Source organism: Cavia porcellus, unplaced genomic scaffold (genome assembly GCF_034190915.1).
Source record: "Cavia porcellus strain 051 isolate PalLab524CR breed Dunkin Hartley unplaced genomic scaffold, mCavPor4.1 scaffold_10, whole genome shotgun sequence".
Lineage (NCBI taxonomy): Eukaryota > Metazoa > Chordata > Mammalia > Rodentia > Caviidae > Cavia > Cavia porcellus.
Window position 1 is genome coordinate 69,905,296 of NW_026947493.1, and position 23,062 is coordinate 69,928,357.

The following is a 23,062-nucleotide window of genomic DNA, read 5'->3' on the forward strand; positions in this document are numbered from 1 at the left end:
ACCTTGTTGTGTGGTCGTATGACAGGAGGCCTCCCACAACAGAAGAACGAGAGATGGCAAGAGAAAGAGAGAGAGCAAGGGGAGCCGCTCATGCTCATGATGCTGAAGCCACTCCCGTGGTAATGGAGTGAGCTCCTTCCTGAGGATAGAGCCTTCAGGACCTCACCATCTCTTAAGGACTCATTTCTACCCCCAGTACTCTCACAGTGGCAGTTAAACTTCAGAATGTGTTTTGGAAGATACAAACATTCAAAACCAAAGCCAAGTTCACTGAAGTGTCTTAAGCCAGTAGCATGCAATGGAATGTTCTATAACAATGGAAATGTTCTCTCTAGAAGCGTAGTATGGCAACCACTTGTCACACGTGCCTGCTGAGTACTTGCAATGTGACTAGTGTGATTGAGGAATTCAAATGCTTATATTGATTTAGTTTTAATAAATTTAAATTGAAATAATCACATGAGACTGGTGGCTACTGTACTGGGCAGCATTGGACACTCTTAATCATTGTTTCTACCAGTGGTGAACCAGTGAAACTAGTTTGTAGACAGCCGTTGGTCTGTGAAGCAACACTGAGTAGCACTGCTTGGAGCATGGATCCTAGTTATTTAATCTCTCAGAGCTGATGTCCCAGTCCCCAGTTTGTAAAACAAAAGTAATAATAAGAAATTATCTGTTATGGTTGGGCTGCTGTCAGGATTAGATGTGTTAATGAATGCAATGTACTGAGAATGATATCTGATGCACAATATTGTATAAATGTATCATTATCATTATTATTTTCATCATTTCCCTGTTGGTGATGGGTATCACACAGTTAAATGACAACAAAATCCAGTCTTTTTATTAATTCTCTGCTTTTTATATTAGCTTATACCCTTCTAAAACTGTAGTACAGTTCCTGGTATATAGTTGGTATTCAATAAATATCTTTGGAACACAAGCATAAAATATTCTTGGAGCACGGATGAAGTAGGAATTAGTTTTGATGGCAAGGGGATTAGAAAAATTATCAAGAAATGATGACCTCTGAAGGGGCTCAGTGGATAAGGTCCACAGGGAGAGAGGGGAGAGCACACCAGGCAGAGGGAGCGCGGAAGCCCATTGGATCATGGTGTATTTAGAGGGATCTGCCGCATGAGCCCTGTCGGCCCTCTCATTGCTACCACTAATTCTTCCCTTCCTACTTCTCTTCTTATTTTAATCGTTTAGAAGAAAGGCTTACTAGGTGACAGGTCCTTCTGTGGTTTTAATGATGCCTTACTCGTAAGACCAATTTCTGCCTCTTTACTTGTCCATGTCTGGAGTTAAGGTATCTGAATACGATGGGGGAGTTTGAACAGTGGCTGGGAGAGAAAAGGAATGCTTTATGAGAAGCAGGCCCTAGGCTGTGGGCAGATAAACTGTGAGATTCTTTCCCCTAAAACATGTTTTTTATTTACATAGATCATTTTAGGAAGAAAACCATTTGGACAAAAAATGAAGTTCCTTATCTTCACATGTGTTGGTGTTGTTAACCTTCTGTCTCTGGGCTCTGGGAAAACTATATACAAGAGTGACGGCTCTCGGCGAACTTTTCAAGAAATAAAAGAAGAAATAGCCAGCTATAAGGATGTGGCTAAAGAAATTATCGACCTTGCTGTTTATGGGAAATTCCAGAATCGGTCCTATGAGCGACTGGCACTTTTAGTTGACACTGTTGGACCCAGAATGAGTGGCACCAGGAACCTTGAAAAGGCCATCCAGATCATGTACAGAAACCTGCAGGACGACGGGCTGGAGAATGTCCACCTGGAACCAGTCAGGGTGTCCCACTGGGAAAGGGGCAGCGAGTCTGCTGTGATGCTGACTCCGAGAGTTCACAGGATGGCCATTCTGGGCCTTGGCGGTAGCATCGGGACACCCCCAGACGGTACTGTTTGTCTTCTCAGTGTGCTGTGTACTTTGTACAACTAATGTCATGTGGGTAATTGGTTACAGTATACATGATTCATATTATAAATTGGGCAATAGAAAGGAAAATATAACAATTTCCCATCCTACTGGCTTAATGAGTTCTCCAAACTTACATTCTTTTTCTTTTTTCTTCTTTTCTCTTTTTCCTTTATTCCGTTCTTTACCAAAAAAAAAAACAAAAACAAAAGTCTCATTTTAAAGGGTCATGTATTACATGGAGAATCTATAGCTACTGGTCCATGATACTTATTAGTCCAATAAATGACTTAATAATTGCAATCTAGCATAAAATAGTGTAATTCTGTAAAGAATTAAAACATAGATAAACAGGGTTCAAAAATTACACTTCTTCCAAGTATTCTCAATATGCAGACTTTCTTAGAATTCGTGAAATAAAGAATAGAAGCTGAACGCTGAATTGGTTTGAGTTTATTATTTTTATAGAAACTGCTAATGCGAGGAATTATCAAGGGTCAAACTCTACCCTTACTTACTAGCATCCCGGCTCAGCTTTATCAACCAACACAAATGTCTGGATCAGGGGCAAATAAGCAGTCAACAGCGAACTGTCAATCTTGAATGTATTGATGAGTAATTTCCTGTGATAGGTAAATTAGTTTCTATTCTTTTCATTTTCTCTTACACCAAGAGAAAGACGAAGTAAGAAAGTTTGTCCCTACAAACATCTTTATTGAGATAAGTTACGTACTTCTATTTTCACTCCTTTAAAATGCAGAACTTTGTGGGCCTTAGTGTATTCACAGAACTGTTCCACATAATTGTAGAATATTTAGGTTGCAGGGTGCAATGTAATTTTTTTATATTTTATTTTTAAAATTAATTTTATTGGTTTGCTTTAAGTATACATAACAATCATATTCATCATAACGAATTTGTATCTGTACATAATATATCTTGATTTTTCTTTTTTCTCTAATTCCCTCCTCCCTTCAACCTCCTTTTCCCTCCATATTTACAAGTTTTATTTCCATTTTTCCTTCTATTCTCTTTTCATTTTCCTTTCTTTTCTTTCTCCCTCCACCTTCCCTGTCCCCCTGGCCATTGGAACATTTTCTTCCTATTTCCCAGGACACAGTTTAATTGTAGAACATTTTCATGACCCCAGAAAGAAACTTCTACCCGTTCACAACCACTCTTTATTCCTTCTCTATACTCTCCTAAGATCTCAGCAACCACTAACTTGCTTTCTGTCCTTATGGGTTTACCTATTCCGGATATTTCACATAAACGGAATACTTTATGGTTTTTTGTGACTTCTTTCATGTCGCATAATGTTTTCTAGGTTTATCCATGTTGCATGTTTCAGCATTTCATTCTTTTTTATTGCTGAAGAGTACTTCATTTTATGAAATTACAGTGATACCCTGGTTCACAAATGCTTTTATTTGCAAACAGTTTGGTTTGCAAAAAGCATTTGACAAAGTTTTGGTTGTGTTTGGTTTTGTAAACTCTGCATCTGGTGACAAACATGACTATGGCCATCTTTTCCACACAAACATGAGCATGACCATTTTTTCCAAATCATAGAACAAATTAGGTACATCACATGAGGCACGCTGTACCATATTTTGTTTATATTTTCATTATCTGGTGGATATTTAGATTGTTTCAAGTTTTTGAAACGTTCTCACTTTTTGACTCTAATACTGATATAAATAATTTATATGCAAGGTTTTTTGTGTTTTCATTTCTCTTGGGTATATATCAAGTGGTAGAATTGCTGCTATTTAATAACTCTATATTTAACTTATTGAGTCTCACAAACTTTTTAAAGTGGAACACATACCAGTTCATGTTCTCAGTAACAATGTACTGCAGTTTTCCCGAATACTTGCTAACCCTCCCTGGTTCTTTCCTTTTCTCCCTCTCCTCTCCTCCTCTCCCCTTCTTTCCCTCCTCTCCCCTTCCATCTTTCCTTCCATACTGGGTATTGAGCTCCAGACTTTTGACCTGAGCTACATCTTCAGCCCTTTTATGTTTTTAATCTGTCTTTGTTATGAGACAGGATCTCACTAAGTTGCCCAGGCTGCCATTGCCTTCTGGATTCCATAGTTTCTGATGGGAAGTCAGTTGTTAATGTTTTCAGAGTTCCTTTGTAGATGGTAAGTTATTATGCCCTTATTATTTTAAAGATTTTTTCTTTAGTTTTCCCTTTCCACATTTTGACTGTGACATGCATAATCGTGGATCTCTTTGCTTTTGTCTTACTTGGTGAATTTTAAAAATCTAGAGTGTATAGATTGATGTTTCTCCTCAAATCTGGGAATTTACAGGTATGTTTTTATGAATGTTTTGCTTTCCTTTTCTCTTTTATCTCTTATTCCTGAACTGTACTTAAGAACATGTTGATGTGTTTAATGATGTCCCACATTTCTCTGAGGCTCTATTAATTTCTCTCCATTTGTTTCTCTTTCTCTTCTTGAGATTGCACAGCTCTGTCAATCTATCATCAAGTTCACTGGTTCTTTGTTTCATTACCTGCAAACTATTTTTGTGCATCTGTACATTTTTCATTTCAACAGTTATATATTCCAACTCTATGTTTTTATTTAATATTTTTAAAAATCAGTTTTTTCTTTACTGATCTACATTTGATGAGACATTATCATTATGCCTTTAATTATTTAAGAATCACTTTAAATATTATCTTTACTTCCTTGAACATGCTTATAATAGTTACTTTGAGACCTTTTTTTTGCTATGTCCTATATCTGGACCTCCTCTTTGTGGCTTTGTATCTCCCTGTAGGGAGCAGCATGACTGCCCCATCGCTGCCTCCCCACTTCTCTCCTATGGACATATAATGCATCTGCCTATATTAACCATAATCCTCTCCTACTTACGTCACATACCCGGATGTGATGATGACCCTGTTGTATTCATCCCCGTAGCCTCTTCCTGTCCCACCAGCCTGCCCTTGGCCCATAAAAGATGCGACCACTTCCTGAATAAACGAGGCTTGATTGGACTCTTCAACTTGCTTCCATCTCTCTTTGTCTCCCCCCTGTTTCTATTTCATCCCCATTCCCCCTCCAGGTACACCCCATGGATTGATCCGCGGGCTGGATCAGCCTCTTCTGCAGTCACAGGGGGTTCTGTGCATGGCTGTCAGCAGTTGTAGTCTGTTTGGCAGGGGCCTAAATCCACCATGGGTGTGGTACGGTCTGAGGAGAGGGCTGAGTAGGCAGCATAAGGCTCCGAGGAGTCGTGTCATCTGTAAAAGAGCACAGGGGGTTGTGCCTCAGGAAATGGCATTATTCCTGGGTGTCGCATGGGGTCTTTGAAGAACTGTCTATTTGTTTTACAAGGTGCTCAGGTAGCCATCTAGCCTCTCTGTCTTGTTGAGAGTAAACACACACTGAGCCTCGTCCCCAGATAAGGACTGGGTTGGGGCCATTCCACATATTGGTTAGTGGGTCTCTCCATAGTACAGAAGCAAATTGCTTTGTGTTTCAGTATGCCAAAAATGCATGGCTGCTGACTGTCCAGAAGCATCCAAATTTAAAAAATTAAGGATGAATAAGGCATGAGATAGAATATTTTTAAGTGCCCCCCTTGTGGAGTACCATTCCCCCTTTTTTATTTTATCAACAGTGAGTTTTAGGAAAAGATGTGTCCTTTTAACTATGCCTTGACCTTGAGGGCCACAAGGCATGCCTTTTATATGATCAATATTAAAATGTTGACAGAAACGAGCAAAGGCAGAACTAGCATAGTCTGGACCATTATCAGTCTTTAATTGTTGTGGGCATCTCATAACTGATAAGGTAGTTAACATATGGCTAATAATGTTTGGTAGATTTGCCAGTCTGGGGAGAGGTATAAATGAAACCACTAAAGATATCTATAGTTACATGAACATATTTAAGATTGCCAAGCTCAGGAATGTGGGTGACATCCATTTTCCATAATGCATTGGGGATAAGTCCTCTAGGATTAACCCCAAAGTGTGGAACTGGGAGGTGCACGGCACAAGAAAGGCAATTTTTTATTATCTGTCTGGCTTGTTTTCTAGTGATCTTAATACAGAATTACAGAAAAATAAACGGTAAGAAATCAACAGTTAACAAGTTACACACTGTCATCTCAGAAATAGTCACCCAGGCCACAAAATCAAAGCACATAAAGTGACATCCAAACAGTGACACTGCCAACAGCTCCGCCCAATGATCTAACAAAAACCCAGTAACATGTTTATCAGTCCCACACACTTGCCTTCCATCTCAAAGAGGGCAAGACCAAACATATCAAAACAGAACAAAACCGTTTAAAAAAAGATTTAAAGAAATACAGATTTTAAAGCAAGTCCACTGGAGATCTTCATTGTTCATCTAATTGTCTCTCATTTCCTCTAAACAGTTGTGCCCATCTTTACACACATTAAATACACACTGCATATTATAATACTAATCAAATCATTACAGGATGATGAAGGCTCCTCAGGTCTTTAAGATCTGACATTGGGGAAAATAATAATAACTACCATAGTGTCTCTCATTCTCCTTTTAGCAGCTGTCCCCATCCTTACATATGCTGAAATTAAACTTAAGAGACTAGACCAATATCACTCCAATCAGATAAATGAGTCAAAGTAATTGACATTGGAATCTCTATCTCTGGAGTCTTTTTGTAAATGACCAGTCTCTTTACAGGTAAAACAGTTTTGTTTATGCTTTTGAGATAACAACTGTTTAACCATAAACCCTTGCAAGGCAGCAGCCATAGCAAGACCTTGCTGACAAGCGGTTTTAATGTCAATGGTGCCAGGGATTGAACTCATAGTCTTTTATTTGTCAGGCAGGCAGCTGTGCCACTGAGTTAAATCTCTATCCCTGGGGACTGAACTCACAACTTTGTGCTTCACTTATGTTATTGAGCTAAATCTCTAGCCCCTGCTTAATGCTTCTGAGGAACTCATATTGCCCTTAAATTGCTTTTGGGCCTGTCTTTTGGCATAGGCATCCTCCACTATTAACATATTAAGGTCCCACCCATTGCCGGCTTGTGTATTGCACCTGGCGGTCTCTTTGCAATTTTTTGTATATTCTGATTTTTACAAAAGATTATCCCCACCCGATAAAGTCACTCGGGCCTGTCTTTTGTCAATCTGTAGGTGTGAGCCAGCCATCAGCCAGAGAATTTAAAACAGCAAGAGTGAAAGCAGCTGTAAGGCCATATTGGGCAACTGCTGTCTTTAATTCTTTTAAAGCTGCCACTGTGAATGGCGTATGGGTCCTAATGACTTGTGGAGCTAGTGGCGTGGTACTCATGCCGTCTTGCGGTGGTGCGGCACCATCTTGGGGAGGTATGTTTGTTTCCATCACCGGAAACGCAATTTTGGGGAGGGATCCACCCTGTTGTGGCAGAAGTGAGGCAAATGCCATTTTAAGAGCGCCACAAGGCCTGCTGGAGGCAGGTGCTATCTTAGGAGCACTATAAGGCTGTGTAGCTCGGAGGGCCTTGTGTGACCGTCTCCTCAATCTGAGGGTATGCATGCCACTGGGCAAGCAGCTCAGAGATTAAATTCCAGTATGCAAAGGTGGTCACCGGAACCTTTTCCAGACCGAAAATCCTATAATAAATAATCTTTTAGAGCATCTCTTACTCTTTTCCACCTCTTGGTATCTATAGAGCCTTCTAGGGGGAACTAAGGGTAAACCTTATGAATAAATTGAAAATACTGCAACAATTCTTTTGTTCTAACCCTTAACCCTCTTATGCCTTGCTGAGGCCTCCCACGAACAATTCATGTTCGCTCAATGCTTGACCCATGTCTGGGAAAGGAAATGGGGTTGCCATTCACTTACCGTGACTCGGGCGGCACGCCAGGTGGTCGTCCATGCAGGCCTCGGTCCTTGATTCAATTTGCTCACTTTTAACCTCGGTCCTTGATTCAGTTTGCTTTCATTTCTAGCTTCGATCCTTGATTCAATTTGCTTTTACTTCCCGCTGGCGTTCTCGAACGGCTCCTTCGTTAACTCCCCCATGCCAGGAGTCCCATATTGGGCGCCACTTGATCCGGCCCGCGGATCAATCCGTGGGGTGTACCTGGAGGGGGAACAGGGATGAAATAGAAACAGGGGGGAGACAAAGAGAGATGGAGACAAGATGAGGATTCCAATCAAGTCTTATTTATTCAGGAAGTGATCACATCTTTTATAGGCCAAGGGCGGGCTGGTGGGACAGGAAGAGGCTATGGGGATGAATACAACAGGGTCATCGTCACGTTCGGGTATGTGACATAAGCAGGAGAGGATTATGGTTAATGTAGGCAGACGCATCATATGCCCATAGGAGAGAGGTGGGGAGGCAGCGATGGGGCGGTCGTGCCGCTCCCTACATCTCCCCAAAACTCGTGCATTCTGCCATGAGGCTTTTTGGCAGTGACTAGATCACAGATGTGTGATACTGGATTAGTACACTGGTTGGGGTAGCATAGTTCCGGATTTTGATGGTAGACTTACTGAAGAGGGAAGGTACACCTTGGAGATGGGTGGTACCAACCACAGGTTTGATGTCAGGATAAAATAAAAAGGGAAAAGAAGCAAGAATGTTTACTGTTTTGTTGCTGCCATGTAATGGACTGTTTTTCCTCTGTCATGCACCCCTTCTTTGGAGTCAGCCAATATGGACCAAAACTTCTGTAAACTATGAGCCAAAATAAACCACCCCTCCTTTATTGTGGGTATTGAATATTTTATCCCAGGAACGAGAAAGTATCTAACACGGTCCTGTATCTGGAGCCTTCCAAAGGTAGTTTCTAGAGCCTCCCTTTTACTCCTATGCATAGATCATACTTTATTGTATCTTTTCATGCTTTATAATTTTAAATGAAACACTGAATCTTTAAAATAATGTAGAAGTCCTGCATACTAATATTCTCCCTCCTTTGTCCTCGCCCCCATTGTTATTCACAGGAGTTTGAGGTCATTGTTTGTTAGTCCATTTGACTTGCTGTACTAACTCTATGAAATCTATTTCTCCCACATGGTATAGTTTCTGATGTCTCTTTTTCACATTGTTTTTATTTTCTATTGTTTTTAAATTTTAGCCTGTTTCCCTAGGAGTCTCTTTTGGTCTTCATAAGCCATTTATTGGTTAAAGATTGTGCTTTTATGTTTCATTAGCTATGTTTTTACTTTTTGCAATTAAGTATTTGTGTAACTTGGAATCTGTTACTGCAACTGACTGAGTTTATGTTTTTGCCTCTGTGTTAGTCGGTGCCTTTGAAGTTTCCTTTCTAATCACTACTGAGAGAGTTCAGCCTGGAGCAGGCACAGCATCTTCTGCACAGCTAAAGTGTGTGTGATTTTATTTTTAAGCCTGGCTTCATAATATTTTCCCCTTGTGTCAGAATAGTTTATTTTTTAGCCAGTTTTTGGTCAGAGTTTGTACTTAAGTCCCTTTGAGGCCATGGGATTTATGCCCTTTGCTGATAGTTCTGTGTGCAGCTAGAGAAATGTTTTCAGATTTGACCTGTGTCTTGTTCTTATATCTACTGTCTAGGATATGTCTCTATTGTTCCCAACTCTAGTTTGGTGATTTCCCATGAGGACACAGCTTCTGAATTGTTTCTTTCCCTGCTTCTTTCTGTTAAATTTCTGGTTTCTCTGCCACTTTGCTTGTTGCTAACATGATTACAAAGATATCAGGATCCTAATAGTTCTCCATTGTTTTCAGTAACACCATTAGCCATGAAAGTTTCCATGACCTTCTGCAAATAAAATCATCAATCACAATAAGAACTTTAGAGCTCCTCATCCTTATCATTTGTCTTTTCCCCTTGGATAATTTCTGTGCTACTGCACAGGAGCTAGGAGCAGTCACAGCAACCTGTTTTTCCCAGAGTACTTCTAGCTGGTGCTGGAAGAGGAGGGTGGCTGTTGGTTTTTTCAACTTGAAGCTTCTTGTATGGATCACTATTAATGAGTACACTGAAATGGGGCAATCAGAGTCCCGGTATTTTTGTTGGCTACCCTTAATGTCATTGGCTTCCACCAATGAGGTGCTGAGCAGGGGAATGATATCTCAGTCCTTTTGTCCATGCCTGCATAGACTAGGACTTGTAAAACATGGGAAGGGGTTTGAGGAAACGGGAAATATTGGTAACCTGCCCTAGACTGAGAACTGGGACGGAAGGTAGACAACAGGGCAGAGCACGTCCCCAACTTCTTGGCTCTACTTCCTGCTAATAGAGTGTCCCATAATAGAATTCTATAATGTGGATCTAAGAGTGGGAGAGAGAAGCAAATGATGGCCCAAATGCCACAGGCTCTCACTGTTCTTATTGAGACTTGGTAGATTTTTTTAAATGAATGTTGTACGCTTTGTTGTATGCCCCTAGGATAATTTTGAGAGCTTTACATGACCTTTTAAACAATAATTTTCCCACTGAATATTTTGTTAGGAAGATGATTAGCCAACTTTCCCACTTCACCATTCTGAAAATATCACTGGATGACCAGTTTTTGTTTTTGTTTGGTACTGGGGATTGAACTCATGACCTTGCGCTTGTCAAGCAGGCAGTTATGCTGCTGAGCTAAATCCCTAGCCCAGGATGATCAGTTTTGATCTGATGACCAGCTATGTAGGGCTACATAAATTGGTGTAAAAGTCCCTAGGGAGCTCCCAAACCTGGCAACCAGCATGTTTCTGGATGGTGTTCTGTTAATCACTAATTTATGATTAACTTAATCCCTACTTCTTAAGCCCCTCCCAACTGCCCTAAATAACTGGGCTGGATTTTCTTTTTTTCAGATGAGAAAAACCAGTGGGACTATATAATAAAAACTATATAATCTCTTACAGTTGCAGACTGGTTTTGTGGTTACACAACTGGTAAGAGACCATGTTCAGGCAAGAGTCACTACCAAAGTCTAGTTTGTGTTTTTATTCATTAAACTGCATTGCCTCAAATACCACATACAAATATTTTAATTTTGTTTTTATTTATAACTTTCCTCCTTTTAGGTATATACTGAAACAGATCTGTTTCAAAAGTTACTGTTTCTCTTCTGTGATAGTGGAATATATTGGTGGCTGCATCTTTTGGGGGCATATTTTTCTATTCCTGTTTCATTTCTATCATCTTTCCTCGTTCTGTAGTAGGAACTGCTCTTCCTTAGGTATCTGCCTGGTGTTGAAAACTAAGCCAAGTTACTGATTGCTCATGGGACCTTCAAAACCCCGGGGAAGTCAGTTTTACTCACTGGAATCTATTCTGGTGTTCCAAGACTTGTTTTCACTCAACTCTTTATTCCATGGTGTTCAAAGCAGATAAACGGTTGTCTGGCAACTGAGCTATTTTAGATTCTGAGGAGACTGCAGAATAGGCTGGTCCGAGTGTGGAAGATTCCCATGAGAGTTAGGGTAAAATCTGCATAAATGGATCTCCAGTTGCAGGTAGAGCTATGCAGAGCCATCTCCTAGTCTCTCTCCCAGGAAACCATTTCTCAGTTTGGCCTTAGCTGGTAGCTAGTTATGTGACTTTGGTGAAGTCATTTAATCATGATAGGCCTTACTAGTACAAAATGAGATATAGTCATAGTGCAAGATCTTTTTAAAGTTTGGAAGTGTGATTTTTTTTTTTTTGTTTTGAATTCACTTGAGATTAGTGAAACTAGCATTTATAAGGTCTGGGTTCTTCCAGGCATATGTGGTAGAACAAATTCCTTTTTCATATGATTTTTTAACTTTCTAATTCTAGATTTGAGAATGACAGTAGGTATTAATTTCTCCATGTGGGAAGGTGAGGGCCTCATGAGGCATTTATGAGACTGCCAAAGGCATACATGTGAGCAGACCAAGAGACAAAAACCTCGGCTTGGAAGTGAGGTGGCACAAAGAACAATCTGTAGTCAATCCTGGAAGAGCATAGCTTGCAGAGTGGACCAAATAAACAAATGAAAACCACCAGTCAAATCCGAGAGAGGCTGAAGATTGGGGCAGGAAGTAGGAATTTGGACAGAACCTATGGCCTTTCCCCTGCAGGCGTAGCTTGGTCTTCACAGTGTATGGCCTCCAAGTCCACTCAGCCGATCATTGAGCATGTGTTAATCTGTTAGGCAGACTGATCTTTACAGAGCTTTCCCCAAATCCTGTGTATTAAAAATGGTGCATTTTATATTATGTTGAGAGCCCCTAAAGCCTGGACTGTATCCTATCCACTTTATATCCTCACTACCTGGCACCATTCTTAGCAAGCAGGAATTTTTCACTGGATGTTTGACAGATAGTATATTTTTAGATAGTTCTTTCTTTGGGGGTATTTCCTTGTAATTTAAATAAATTACTTTGTTCTACATACTGAATGATGATGTTGTTGAACCATCAGCATTTATCTAGAATTTTTTTTTATTTTTTATTTTTTTATTTTTATTGGTACCAGGGATCGAACTCAAGACCACGCGCTTACAAGGCAGGCGCTTATGCCACTGATCTAAATCCCTAGCCCCATACGTAGAATTTTTAAGAATATAGAATTAATACCTACTCAGTATAGGATACATAAATATAAATATAAGTATAATAAAAATCTGTATGACCTTTTCTTCTAGAGAGGTCATTGCTATAACTTTTATTTTTCAACTGATTTTTCCATATGTAGATGTATGTTTTATAATTTTGAGTTATATTGCACAATGTCATGTTCTTTTTTCGCATATACTACTTTTACCATATACCTATAAATATTATTAGAAACAACTTTTAACTTAAAGTTTAGTAATTAACATAATAATGTAAATTATTGAAATCTGAATTATTTCCATCTTTTTTCTCCTAAAATAAGTCAGAATAATATTTTATTTATAGAAATATGAATAGACTTTAAAATGGATGTTTTCATAGTTTTAATAACAAAGGAAAATGATCAAAATATTTTGAGAAATTGTAAGATAATAGCAATAAATAATTTTGGAACTGTTCCTGTAGATGTAAAGAATGCCAATCTACTGTAATTATTATAATTTATTTTTATCTTTGTATTTTTAATTGTTTAAAGATGTTAATGCAACAAATATGTATTATCATATATTACTTATAATACAATATAAACATATTTTAATTATTTAAAATAGCATTCATATAAATATTAATACATTTTGGTTCTTGATAAATTTCTTCAAATTTAATCAAATTCAGAAAGATTGTATATATCTGTTCTCTTAATGTGTCTTCTAATTCCTTCATGCTTACCTGCATGTACCTAATCTTTTTCAGTTTGATGGATTAAATGTGATGGTTCATTGTTATTTTATTTTGCATTATTTTGATCATTAGTGAGATTAATATCTGCATAAGTCTGTTTACTATTTCTTAATTATTTATGCTTATCTTTTGCCCATTTTTCTAGTGGTACTTTAATGATTTTCTAATATATAAGATCTCAGATAGCAAGGATTTTAAATGTTTGATTTTCATGTTTGAGTCAAGGTAAATTTTAGAACTTTTGAGACGGTTTATGCTAGCCCATTATCTCCTTATACAATAGCCCATCCTCTATTTTTTCTTAAAAGCACTTTTCTTACTTGAGGAGTATAGTTAAGAGACTGAAAAATAGTAAATTTAACTGATTTACTTTTTTCTACCGTATCAAACCCCTAAGAAACTGACATACTTAGCTTAGTTAATATAGACGTTGGAAATTTAGTCTAATCATTTACAGAAGGGTGGGCAAAAAGCCCTTAACTGTACTTATAAACTTAGGATCTCAGTTTAGCTAGACTTGGATTTTGAGCTGTGTGGCAGTTGATACTTCAGCTGGTTTATGAGGAAGTATTTATGTGTACCCTCATTATTTTCCTTTATGGGACTTTTTTGGAAATGGGAGGAAGAATAGCACTAGATTTGGCTTCCAGTGTAGAGTTGATTGGATGGGTCGTGCTCAGCTGTGGTGATTAGAATCTAATTGGTTTACTTAGGCATAGGCATCTTATAAGATTTTAAATGGTTTACGGAATCATCGAGATGGTGAACAATGCAGAATTTAAACTGAACTTTTCAGGAATGAATTTAAGAATGCTTCTGTAGAATCAGGCCCTCAAGATTGCTTTTTGCTTTTCCTAGATTAAGCGGTGGCTCTCCTGAAAGGGTGAAAATAGCCGAAAGCAGTCTCTACCTAATTGCTGCCTTCCAGATCTCATTTAAGTGCATAAAATTGGAGATGTTTAATTCCATATGGAACCCTAGTGTATGCAATACTAGAAAAGTTTTTGCAATTTTAATCCTTGAAGAACTGAGAGGCAGATTGGAAGGAGGTTGGAATGTCTATGTCAAGTGCCCATATCTAACACAAATTTATTTCATTTTGCCTTTTCATAATATATGAATATTTTTTGAGTAAATAAAGAAGAAAGGCAGTGTTACTATTGGAATCCAGTATGTCTCTCAGAAGGACTCTTTGTATTGAAGTCTTGGTTGCTTGATGAGCTTTTGGAAAGTTCCTGGATTAGGAGGGCTCTAACTTTGTCAATGAGTTAGCTTGCTGATAAGATCGTAAATTGACATCATTATTGAGAAGTGATGTAAGCAGGAGGGGGCCTACTTGAAAGGAGTACATCACAGAGACATGGCCTTAAAGACTATATCTGGTCCCCAGGCCTCTTCCTCTCTAGTTCTCTTCCTGTGTCCCTGCTTCTTGGTTTCCATGAGGTAAGAAGCTTTCCTCCATCATACCCATCTGCTGTGATAACACCGCCTTATCACTGGCCTAAAAGCAGCGATGCCAGCTGATGGTAGACTGAAGCCTCTGAAACCCTAAGACAATCGTGTCCTCCTTTAAATTGATTTTCTCACGTATTTGGTTATAATGATTAAAAAGTTGACCAACATAGCCTTTGGTCATGTTGTATAAATAATAACACCAGTGGTGTTCTGCTTCTCTGTAGCTAATAGAATTGAGTGGATTTGATAGAATAAAAATAGAGAGAAGAGTAACTGAAATGGGAGAGCCCCATCTCCATGGATATACTGATGGATTCAAGAGAACTTGTAGCTGTTTTTCGAGCTTGCCATATAAATTTGAATGGCTTCTCCTTCATCTTGGTTTCCCCTTATCTCTTTTGCATACTTCTCTTTATTAGGCCTCATCTTAAAGACTTCTTCTTGGCATTTCCAAAGGCTTTTGTCTTCCATTAATAAACAGTCTCCGTAAGTGATGTCCATGGCTGTAAGTACCCTTGACTTCTATCTGCAGTTCCAAGAATTTCCAGATTTCTTGTCAGCCGCATGAACTCAGCCTCCTGTTCATTCTGTTTTTCATCCTTATTAATTGCTGTCTACCCCTGCACCCCACCTGGGAGCATCAAAGTTCTCCTAATATGTGACATGGCATCTTGATTCCGTGGTTTTGTCTTGCTTAGAATGCCCTGTGATTAAAATTAAGCTCCCGCATCTTTTCTGTGGAGACTTTTTCTGTGCTTTTCATACTCAAAGAAGTGGGGACAGATTCCCCCTTTCTGTTTTTCTTGTATCCTGAAGGTGCTCAACCAAACTATTTTCTTCTACATAACTCCCCTAGTTTTAGCTCTCCTCCACCAGGAGCAATTTAGCTCCCCTAGGGAAATTTGGGGATGTCTGGAGACATTTTTAGTGGCCATGACCACAGGTGTGTTAGTTGTCTCTAGAGAGTAGGAGCCATGGATGCTGCTAAATATCCCACAATGTACCAAACAGTCCTCCTCATCCGGTCTAACAAATAATCATCTACTCCAAAATGTCATAAGGTCAGAGCTGAGAAACCCTGCACTGGTCTTCATCATAGTTTCTTATAGATAGAAAAGTATGCAGGAATATTTTTTCCATCAGCTTTTCCATTTATCTCATTCCAACACCCAGAGGCCATCAAGCCTTAAATGTCACACATGACTCCCTTTATTCCATTTTCACTCTCATGTCCACATTCATGATGTAATGTTGGTTGTAAGTTTCTCTTAACAAAAATTTCTGACTCCTTTCCTCCCATGCTACTGCTTTAATTATGTTTGTAAAACATGATTTCATTCTACTTCACTGTGTAAAACTATTTCATTGTTCAGTGTATGATTTAAATTTGTATGACCAGGGCTGGGGATTTAGCTCAGCGGCATAAGCACCTGCCTTGCAAGCAGGCGGTCGTGAGTTCGATCCCCGGTACCGGAAAAAAGAAAAAAAAATTAATGAATTTGTATGACCTGCTTACTATGTATGTAATAGATGCATATTACGTATCTACTGATTAATTAATGAGTGGATTTTTAGAAAGATCACAAATTTTAAAAGCATATTTGAAAACCTATCCATACTTAAACTTTTTTAAAGCAAGTGTGATTTGCATAGTTTTTTTATGTCTATCATAGTTAAATAATAAGTTTTAGTTTGTATTTGAGTGAAAGCAGAAATGAAAGAGGAGGATAAGTGAGCATCAATCAAATTATGATTAGGATGTTTAGCACATTCTATTCTTTCTGGAAACTGAAGCAGCATGGATCAGAAAGCCACAGCTTAGGCTTATTCCATACCTCTATGTACATCTCATAGGAACCTAAAATAGCCTTCCTGCCTACTCCAAATACGTGTACCTCAGGGGGACATCTACACCTAGTACTTTCAATTCATTTGTTAGTGAGATGATAACTAATGTACCCACAAGATCCCACCGTCAGATAATTGTCATTTGCACCTATCCTCTTCTCTTCCTTTGGTCTCATCAGGGAACAGCATTCCCACAGTTTTTTTTTTTTTTTTTTTTTTTTTTTCAGGAATTAATCTTGTGTGATGTCTAGCCATGGTGTGAGCAGCAGTTCTCTGGAGTGCCTGTACCCACAGATATTTTAATTTGAATTTGGCGACATGAGAGCAGTTAATGACCGTGATCAGAACACACACCAGAGCTTGCATGCACCATTCCTCTCTTTGCAGCAACAGTTGTGGGAGCAAGAAAGATGGGGGAATGGGATTCATATGCACTGAGCACCCATCTATTATACACTAGTCATTGTGCATATTCTTTCTCTTGCTTTTTGTTCAAGGTGTGTATTGTTCTAAGTTATAGATAGTACCATCTTATCTGGGGTCACATAGCTAAATGTGACTGTCCCGCTCCAAGGTTATAGCTTCTTCCAGAGAACCTTTTCCGTCACCGTGCTTCAGTGGTGAACCGTTCTTCCCACATCCTTCTGTCTGCCTCCTCAGTGTTTCTGTGAAAATGAAGTCGGCACATCTATCTCCTGTGTATGTTCACTCTCTCACACAAACACCCCTTTATGAAGCCATGACAAAAGCACTACTGAATTTGGTTGTATAGAATTTCTGCTCAGTGAAAGACATCATGAAGAAAGCCAGTAGACAGCAAAACGGGAACACTGTGTAAAGTTGTTAATGTGTTAACATTTGGGTGGAAATCAAGGAAAAGCTGGTGACCCTAATAGAAAAGTGGAGAAAAGTGTATGAACTAGCACTTTAATGGAGCCTAAAAGCTAACAAATACATGAAGAGATGTTCAAACTCATTAATAGTAAAAGCAATGCAAAATTTTGAGTTATGTGATCATTTTATAGAAAGAATGTAAACTGTGTTGGACATAGGGATCTTTCTACATTGCCAGGTGGGCATGAAGCATGGTGCCACCATTCTAGAGAGCAATCTTAATAGATTTAGAACTTAAATATATTTTCATACTCTGTAACTCAGTAATGCATCTCCCTGGTAAATTTTACAAAGAAATGTTCATGAAGCCCTTAAGGGTACACTTGCAGGATAAATATTGTAGCCATGTTTCTGGTGCAGAAGCTGTCTGGGAGAGTAAATATGTAAGTGTGATGTATTTCCCCAGAATATTTATAACAAGTGAAAACAGTAGATTAACATATGGATAGTAACATAGAATAGAATAAATAAATAGAATAACATACATAATGAAATTGCATACATAGATATAAAATTTTAAATAAATGCAGAGTAATACTTAATGTTTTAAAGAAAAAAATAAAAAGTACCTTAGTATTGTTGCATCTTGGAATGCTAGGATTTGAAAAAGAGTAGTAAAGAATGGGAAAAAAAAAGAACATAAATTTTCAACACAAGCAAATTTAGTGTTTAGGTCATTGGTCCATTTCAATTTCAGTTTAGAGCATGGTGAAGATATGGGTCTAGTTTTAATCTTTGGCGTGTGGAAAGCCAGCTTTTCTAGAACCATTTATGAGAGAGGCTATCTTTCTTCCGCTGAAGATGTTTGGCCCCTTTGTCAAAGATAGTGTCTGAATGCGTTTGGAGTTGTTTTTGCATCTTCTAATCTGTTCCATTGATCCTTGGGTCTTGTTGTTTGTTGTTATTTTTGTTTGTTTTGCTTTATGCCTGCACTGTGCTGGTTTTATCAGTGTAGCTCTATAGTATAACTTCATTTCAAGGATTATTATGCTATCTGCCTTACCTTTGTTGCCCAGAATTGGTTTTGCCATTCTAGATCTCTTCTGATACCAAATGAATTTTCAGATTGTGTTTTCCAATTCTGGGAGGCATATTCTTGGTATTTTGATTGGATTTCATTAAATCTACATAACGATTTTGGAAATATGGCCATTTTTGCTATATTGGTTCTCCCTACCCATAAATAAGGAATGTCTTTCCATTGGAAGATAGAATAAGAGCTGTTGAAGATGTAAGTGTAGGAAAAGACTTTATGAACAAAACTCCAGTTGCACAAGAAATTTCACAAAGAATCAACAACTGAAGATCTCATCTTATTAAAAAGCTTAGTGCAGCAAAAGAAACCACTAACAGAGTGAACAACCCACAAGTAGGAAAAAGTTTTATCAGCTGTTCCTCAGACAAAGGATTAATATGTAGCATGTATAAAAAATCCAAAAAATCAGACCTCCTCCAAGTGTAAAAACCCAATCCAAAAATGGGTGTCTGAAATGAATAGATACGTTTCAGATGAAAAAGTATAAATGACAAGGGGGCTGGAGATTTAGCTCAGCGGCATAAGCGCCTGCCTTGCAAGCAGGCAGTCGTGAGTTCGATCCCCGGTACGGATAAAAATGAAAAAGTAAAAAAAAAAAGTATAAATGGCAGATAAATATATGGAAAAATATTCAATATCATTGGTCATTTGAAAGACACAAATTTAAACAACACTGAGAATCCTATTTCCAGAAAGAATGACTGTTATTAAGAAATCAACCAGTAACAAATGATGGCAGGGATGTGAGGAAAAAGAAATTCTTCTCCACTGTTGGAAGAAGTATAGACTGATGCAACCACTGTGAAAATCAGTGTGGAGATTTCCTCAAAAAACTAAAATTCTGACCCAGCTATTCCCCTTCTTGGTGTCTTCCCAAAAGAATTAAGAGCATCATAACAAGATTTTATATATATATATATATAAATAACAAGATCATAACAAGATTATAACATCATAACAAGATTATATATATATATATATAATCTTTATGTTTATAGCAGCACAGTCTATAAAAGCTCAGTCTTGGAAACAACCCAAATAACCATTAACCAGTGAATGGATATAGAAAACGTGACTTTATTTCTATACAATGGAGTTCTGCTCAGCCATAAAGCAGGATAAACTTGAGATATTTCCAGGTAAATGGGTATACCTTATGTGAAATAAATCAGACATACATCATTAAAAATATTACATTGTTTCTCTGGTGTGAGAAACCAAAAGTGTATATAAGGACCAAAATGTACAGTAGATATTGTGAAATAGGAAGAAAATGTTCAAATGAGAAGGGGAATTAGGGAAGGAGGTGGGGAAAGGAAAAAAAATAGAAGGAAAAATGGAAGTAAGATAAGGAGAGAAGAGGATTGAAAGGAGGGAAGGGAAATAGGAGAAAAAAGATTAAGATATATCATGTGCAGGTACAAATTCCCTATGATGAATGTTATCATTATGTGTATCTAAAATGTATCAATAAAACTAATTTTAAAAAGGCAAACAAATAAAAGCAAGGGACTTGCTTTGAGTAGGCTACTGATGTACTATACTTTGTACTATACTATGAATCAAGGAATAGTTCATTTAATGCTTCGTGTCTGATACTAACACCAAACTTCCATGTCCATCCGTGAATCATGATGTTAAAGCAGGTGTTTGGATAATTTGTCATTTTCTCCAAGAGAAAAAGAAGTCACTACTCTTTTATGCTTTGTACATTTTCCAATTTTCTCTGTGTCTGTCATCTTATGACTTTAGATTTTTATGTATACAATGTAATTACAACAAATATTTTTGACTTACTGTTTATATGCTTTTAGTTTTCAGGACATGTATATCTTTTTTTATTTTGAAGAGAATAAAACCAAATGAAACAAAACAGAATAGAGTAAATCAAAACAAAACGATGAACATGGTACATGACTTAAAAACAAAATACAAGGAGATCAACAGTGGCTACCATAATGCCTCTTGTCATCTTCAAAAGAATTGCTCATATCATCAGGCATAATAAAATCAAACAAAACAGTACAGAGCAAAAACAATAAAAACAAAACATTTGAGACGTTATAGGACTTCAAAAGAAGATAATAGTCAAACCAGAATGGGTATCGTAGTGTATCTATTGTCTTCAAAGTAGTTCCTATACCCTCGGACTTGATACTATCAAACAAAACAGAATAGAATAAAATCAGTCAAAACAAAACAATGAAAGCAATACAAGGCTTCAAATCAAGTTAATAGGAAATAAAAAGTGGTTACCATAATATATCCTGCTATCTTTGGAATAGCTGTCCATGCCATCAAATATAGTATGATTAAACAAACTGAAACAGAAAAAAACCAAATTAAACAGAACAGTGAAAAAAATATGGGTTTCAAATCATGATAATAGATTAATGGCCACTGCCTTCCCTTTTTAGACAATGCCTCCCCTTTCACTTTCACAGGATGTATTGTACATCCTATATTTTGGATCCCACTAACTCCTTTAGTTTTTATCTTAGGGAGACAACATGCTGTTCACACATGTGACACTGAACGTTTTTCCCCATGAACATGATCTCAATTGTATCCACTTAACCTACAAGAGCCTCAAGGGTATCTTTCTTTATAGCTGAGTAGCTTTCCATTGTATATGAGTGTCATGGCTTTCTAACCAGTCTTCAGCTAATATGCAAGCTACCCCCACTTTTTTCTGGTTCCCTGTTACACAGAGCATTGTTTTCTCACCTTTGCAGGTCATGTGTATTTTTTTTGTTTGTTTGTTTGTTTGTTTCTTCTTAGTTTCTAAACTTTGGGGGCAAGGATGATAGCTCTTTTTCATTTGCTTTTATATAACCTTTAGCATAATCAAACCTTTAGATAATGTTAGTGATAATCCCAGTGTTTTACTTTATGGAAATATAAGAAGATGGATCACGTGCCTTGGGGATTTGATGATGACATAATGTAGATGATAGACTCAGAATTATGCCGCAGAGCTAAATCCCTGGCTCTAGTCTCAGAATTATAGTTATTTGAAGTAAGCTAATGGATACATAGTTTTTACTCTCAAACAATAAAGAAAAATTTTGTGCTGTGCTTTGCATTGAAAGTTACTTTCTAAGAGTTGGTATATTTTGATGGTACCTGGACAATGGTTAGCTACTTGAAGGTACTTTGATTTCTTCAGGGAAACAGAACAGATCAAGGCCTCTTACATTCTCAATTTTCTTTGTCTTGAAAATTGCATGTAAAATTTCCAGGAACTTTATATCATTGAATTGAAACATTTGTTTATGAGAAAAGCATTAAGCAGATGTGACTTCTTCTGTAGTAGATGGCTTACAGGTTTGAGATTAACTACTGGTAAATGACTGGATGTTTAAGACCTGATTGACTAAGTGGATCAATAAACCACTGGAACCAGACAATATCACTCTAGTATTTTTGAAGAAACTAGAGGTAAAGTTTTTAATACTTGATTAAATTATATATTACCTCTGTTATTAGCACTGACCCCAAGAGCTATCAGATCTTCCGTGGAATCACTTGTTATAGAAATCATTTCTTTTTTTTTTTTGTCTTTTTCGTTTTTATCGGTACCAGGGATCGAACTCAGTGAGTTCGATCCCTGGTACCGATAAAAACGAAAAAGACAAAAAAAAAAAATCATTTCAAGAAGCTTTTGAGCTGTACATTTTATTCATGATCACTTCTTCTATTTCTTTGTGTTAGAATGGAAGGAGGGAGGAAAGGAAGGAGAGAGGGAAGGAATGAAGGAGGGAGAAAGAGAAATTATTGGCTTGTATAATTGTGGAAACTGGAGTCCCATGATCTGCCTGCCATCTGTGAGCTAGCGGCTGGAAAGCTGGTGGGTTTTGTTAAGGCCTGAGAGCTGGAGAGCCGATGGTACAGGTTCCAGTTCAGGTCTGAAGGCCTGAAACCAGGAGCTCTGAGGGTGGGAAGTTTGCTGTTTTAGCTCAGTTAGGCAGAGATAACTCAGCGTGCCTCTGCCTTTTCATTCTGTTGAGGATGTCAGTAGTTGGATGATTCCAATCCATATTGGGGAGGGCTATCTAATTTACTTCATCACCAATTCAGAGCCAACCCTCCCTACCACAGAGAAATAATGTTTAATGAGTTCTCTGAGCATCCTCTATAGAATCAGCCATCATAAATTCCATCTAGGTGATAAGGTAATATACAGACATTTCTGAAAAGTGCACAGAGATGATACAGATGACAGGTAGAGGGAGGATGATGTCCGGATAGTGATTAAAACCCAAGGCCAGGAAGACTGGCTTCATAGGTGGGGAAACACACTGATAAATATTTTTCAAAAACCATTCTTTGGCTCTCTGAAAACTGGATGGGAAAAGAGGAAGACTATAGACAGTTTGGATTTGAGGGGCTAATAGTTTGGATTGATAAGCTTAGGAATGGGGAAGCAAATACTATTAAAGAACAGTTGATACTTTTGGATATGAGAATGGAGAATGAAAGGAATCAAAGTTTGAATCCATGGGAAAACCACAGCAATATTCTGGAGAGGCTGGTGGAAAATCCATAGCGATATACAAGGAGAAAGAGGAGAGCAGAGGGAGAATCTGCTGAAGCAGGGGATGATGAGTTTAGTTTTAAATACACTGACTTTTTGAGGTTAAT

At 37.9% G+C, this 23,062-nt stretch overlaps 1 protein-coding gene across 2 annotated transcripts in view; it reads left to right on the top strand.

Annotated features, from left to right (window-relative positions):
- Positions 1 to 1,446: 1,446 nt before the first annotated feature.
- The window catches only part of Cpq (carboxypeptidase Q), a 360,271-nt gene continuing 338,655 nt past the window's right edge, over positions 1,447 to 23,062 (top strand). For both annotated transcript variants that reach the window (XM_003479901.5, XM_063257593.1), the window contains exon 1: positions 1,447 to 1,912. In XM_003479901.5, coding sequence (XP_003479949.1) covers positions 1,480 to 1,912 — 433 coding nt within the window. In that variant the 5' untranslated portion in view covers positions 1,447 to 1,479. The remainder of the gene's footprint in view (positions 1,913 to 23,062) is intronic.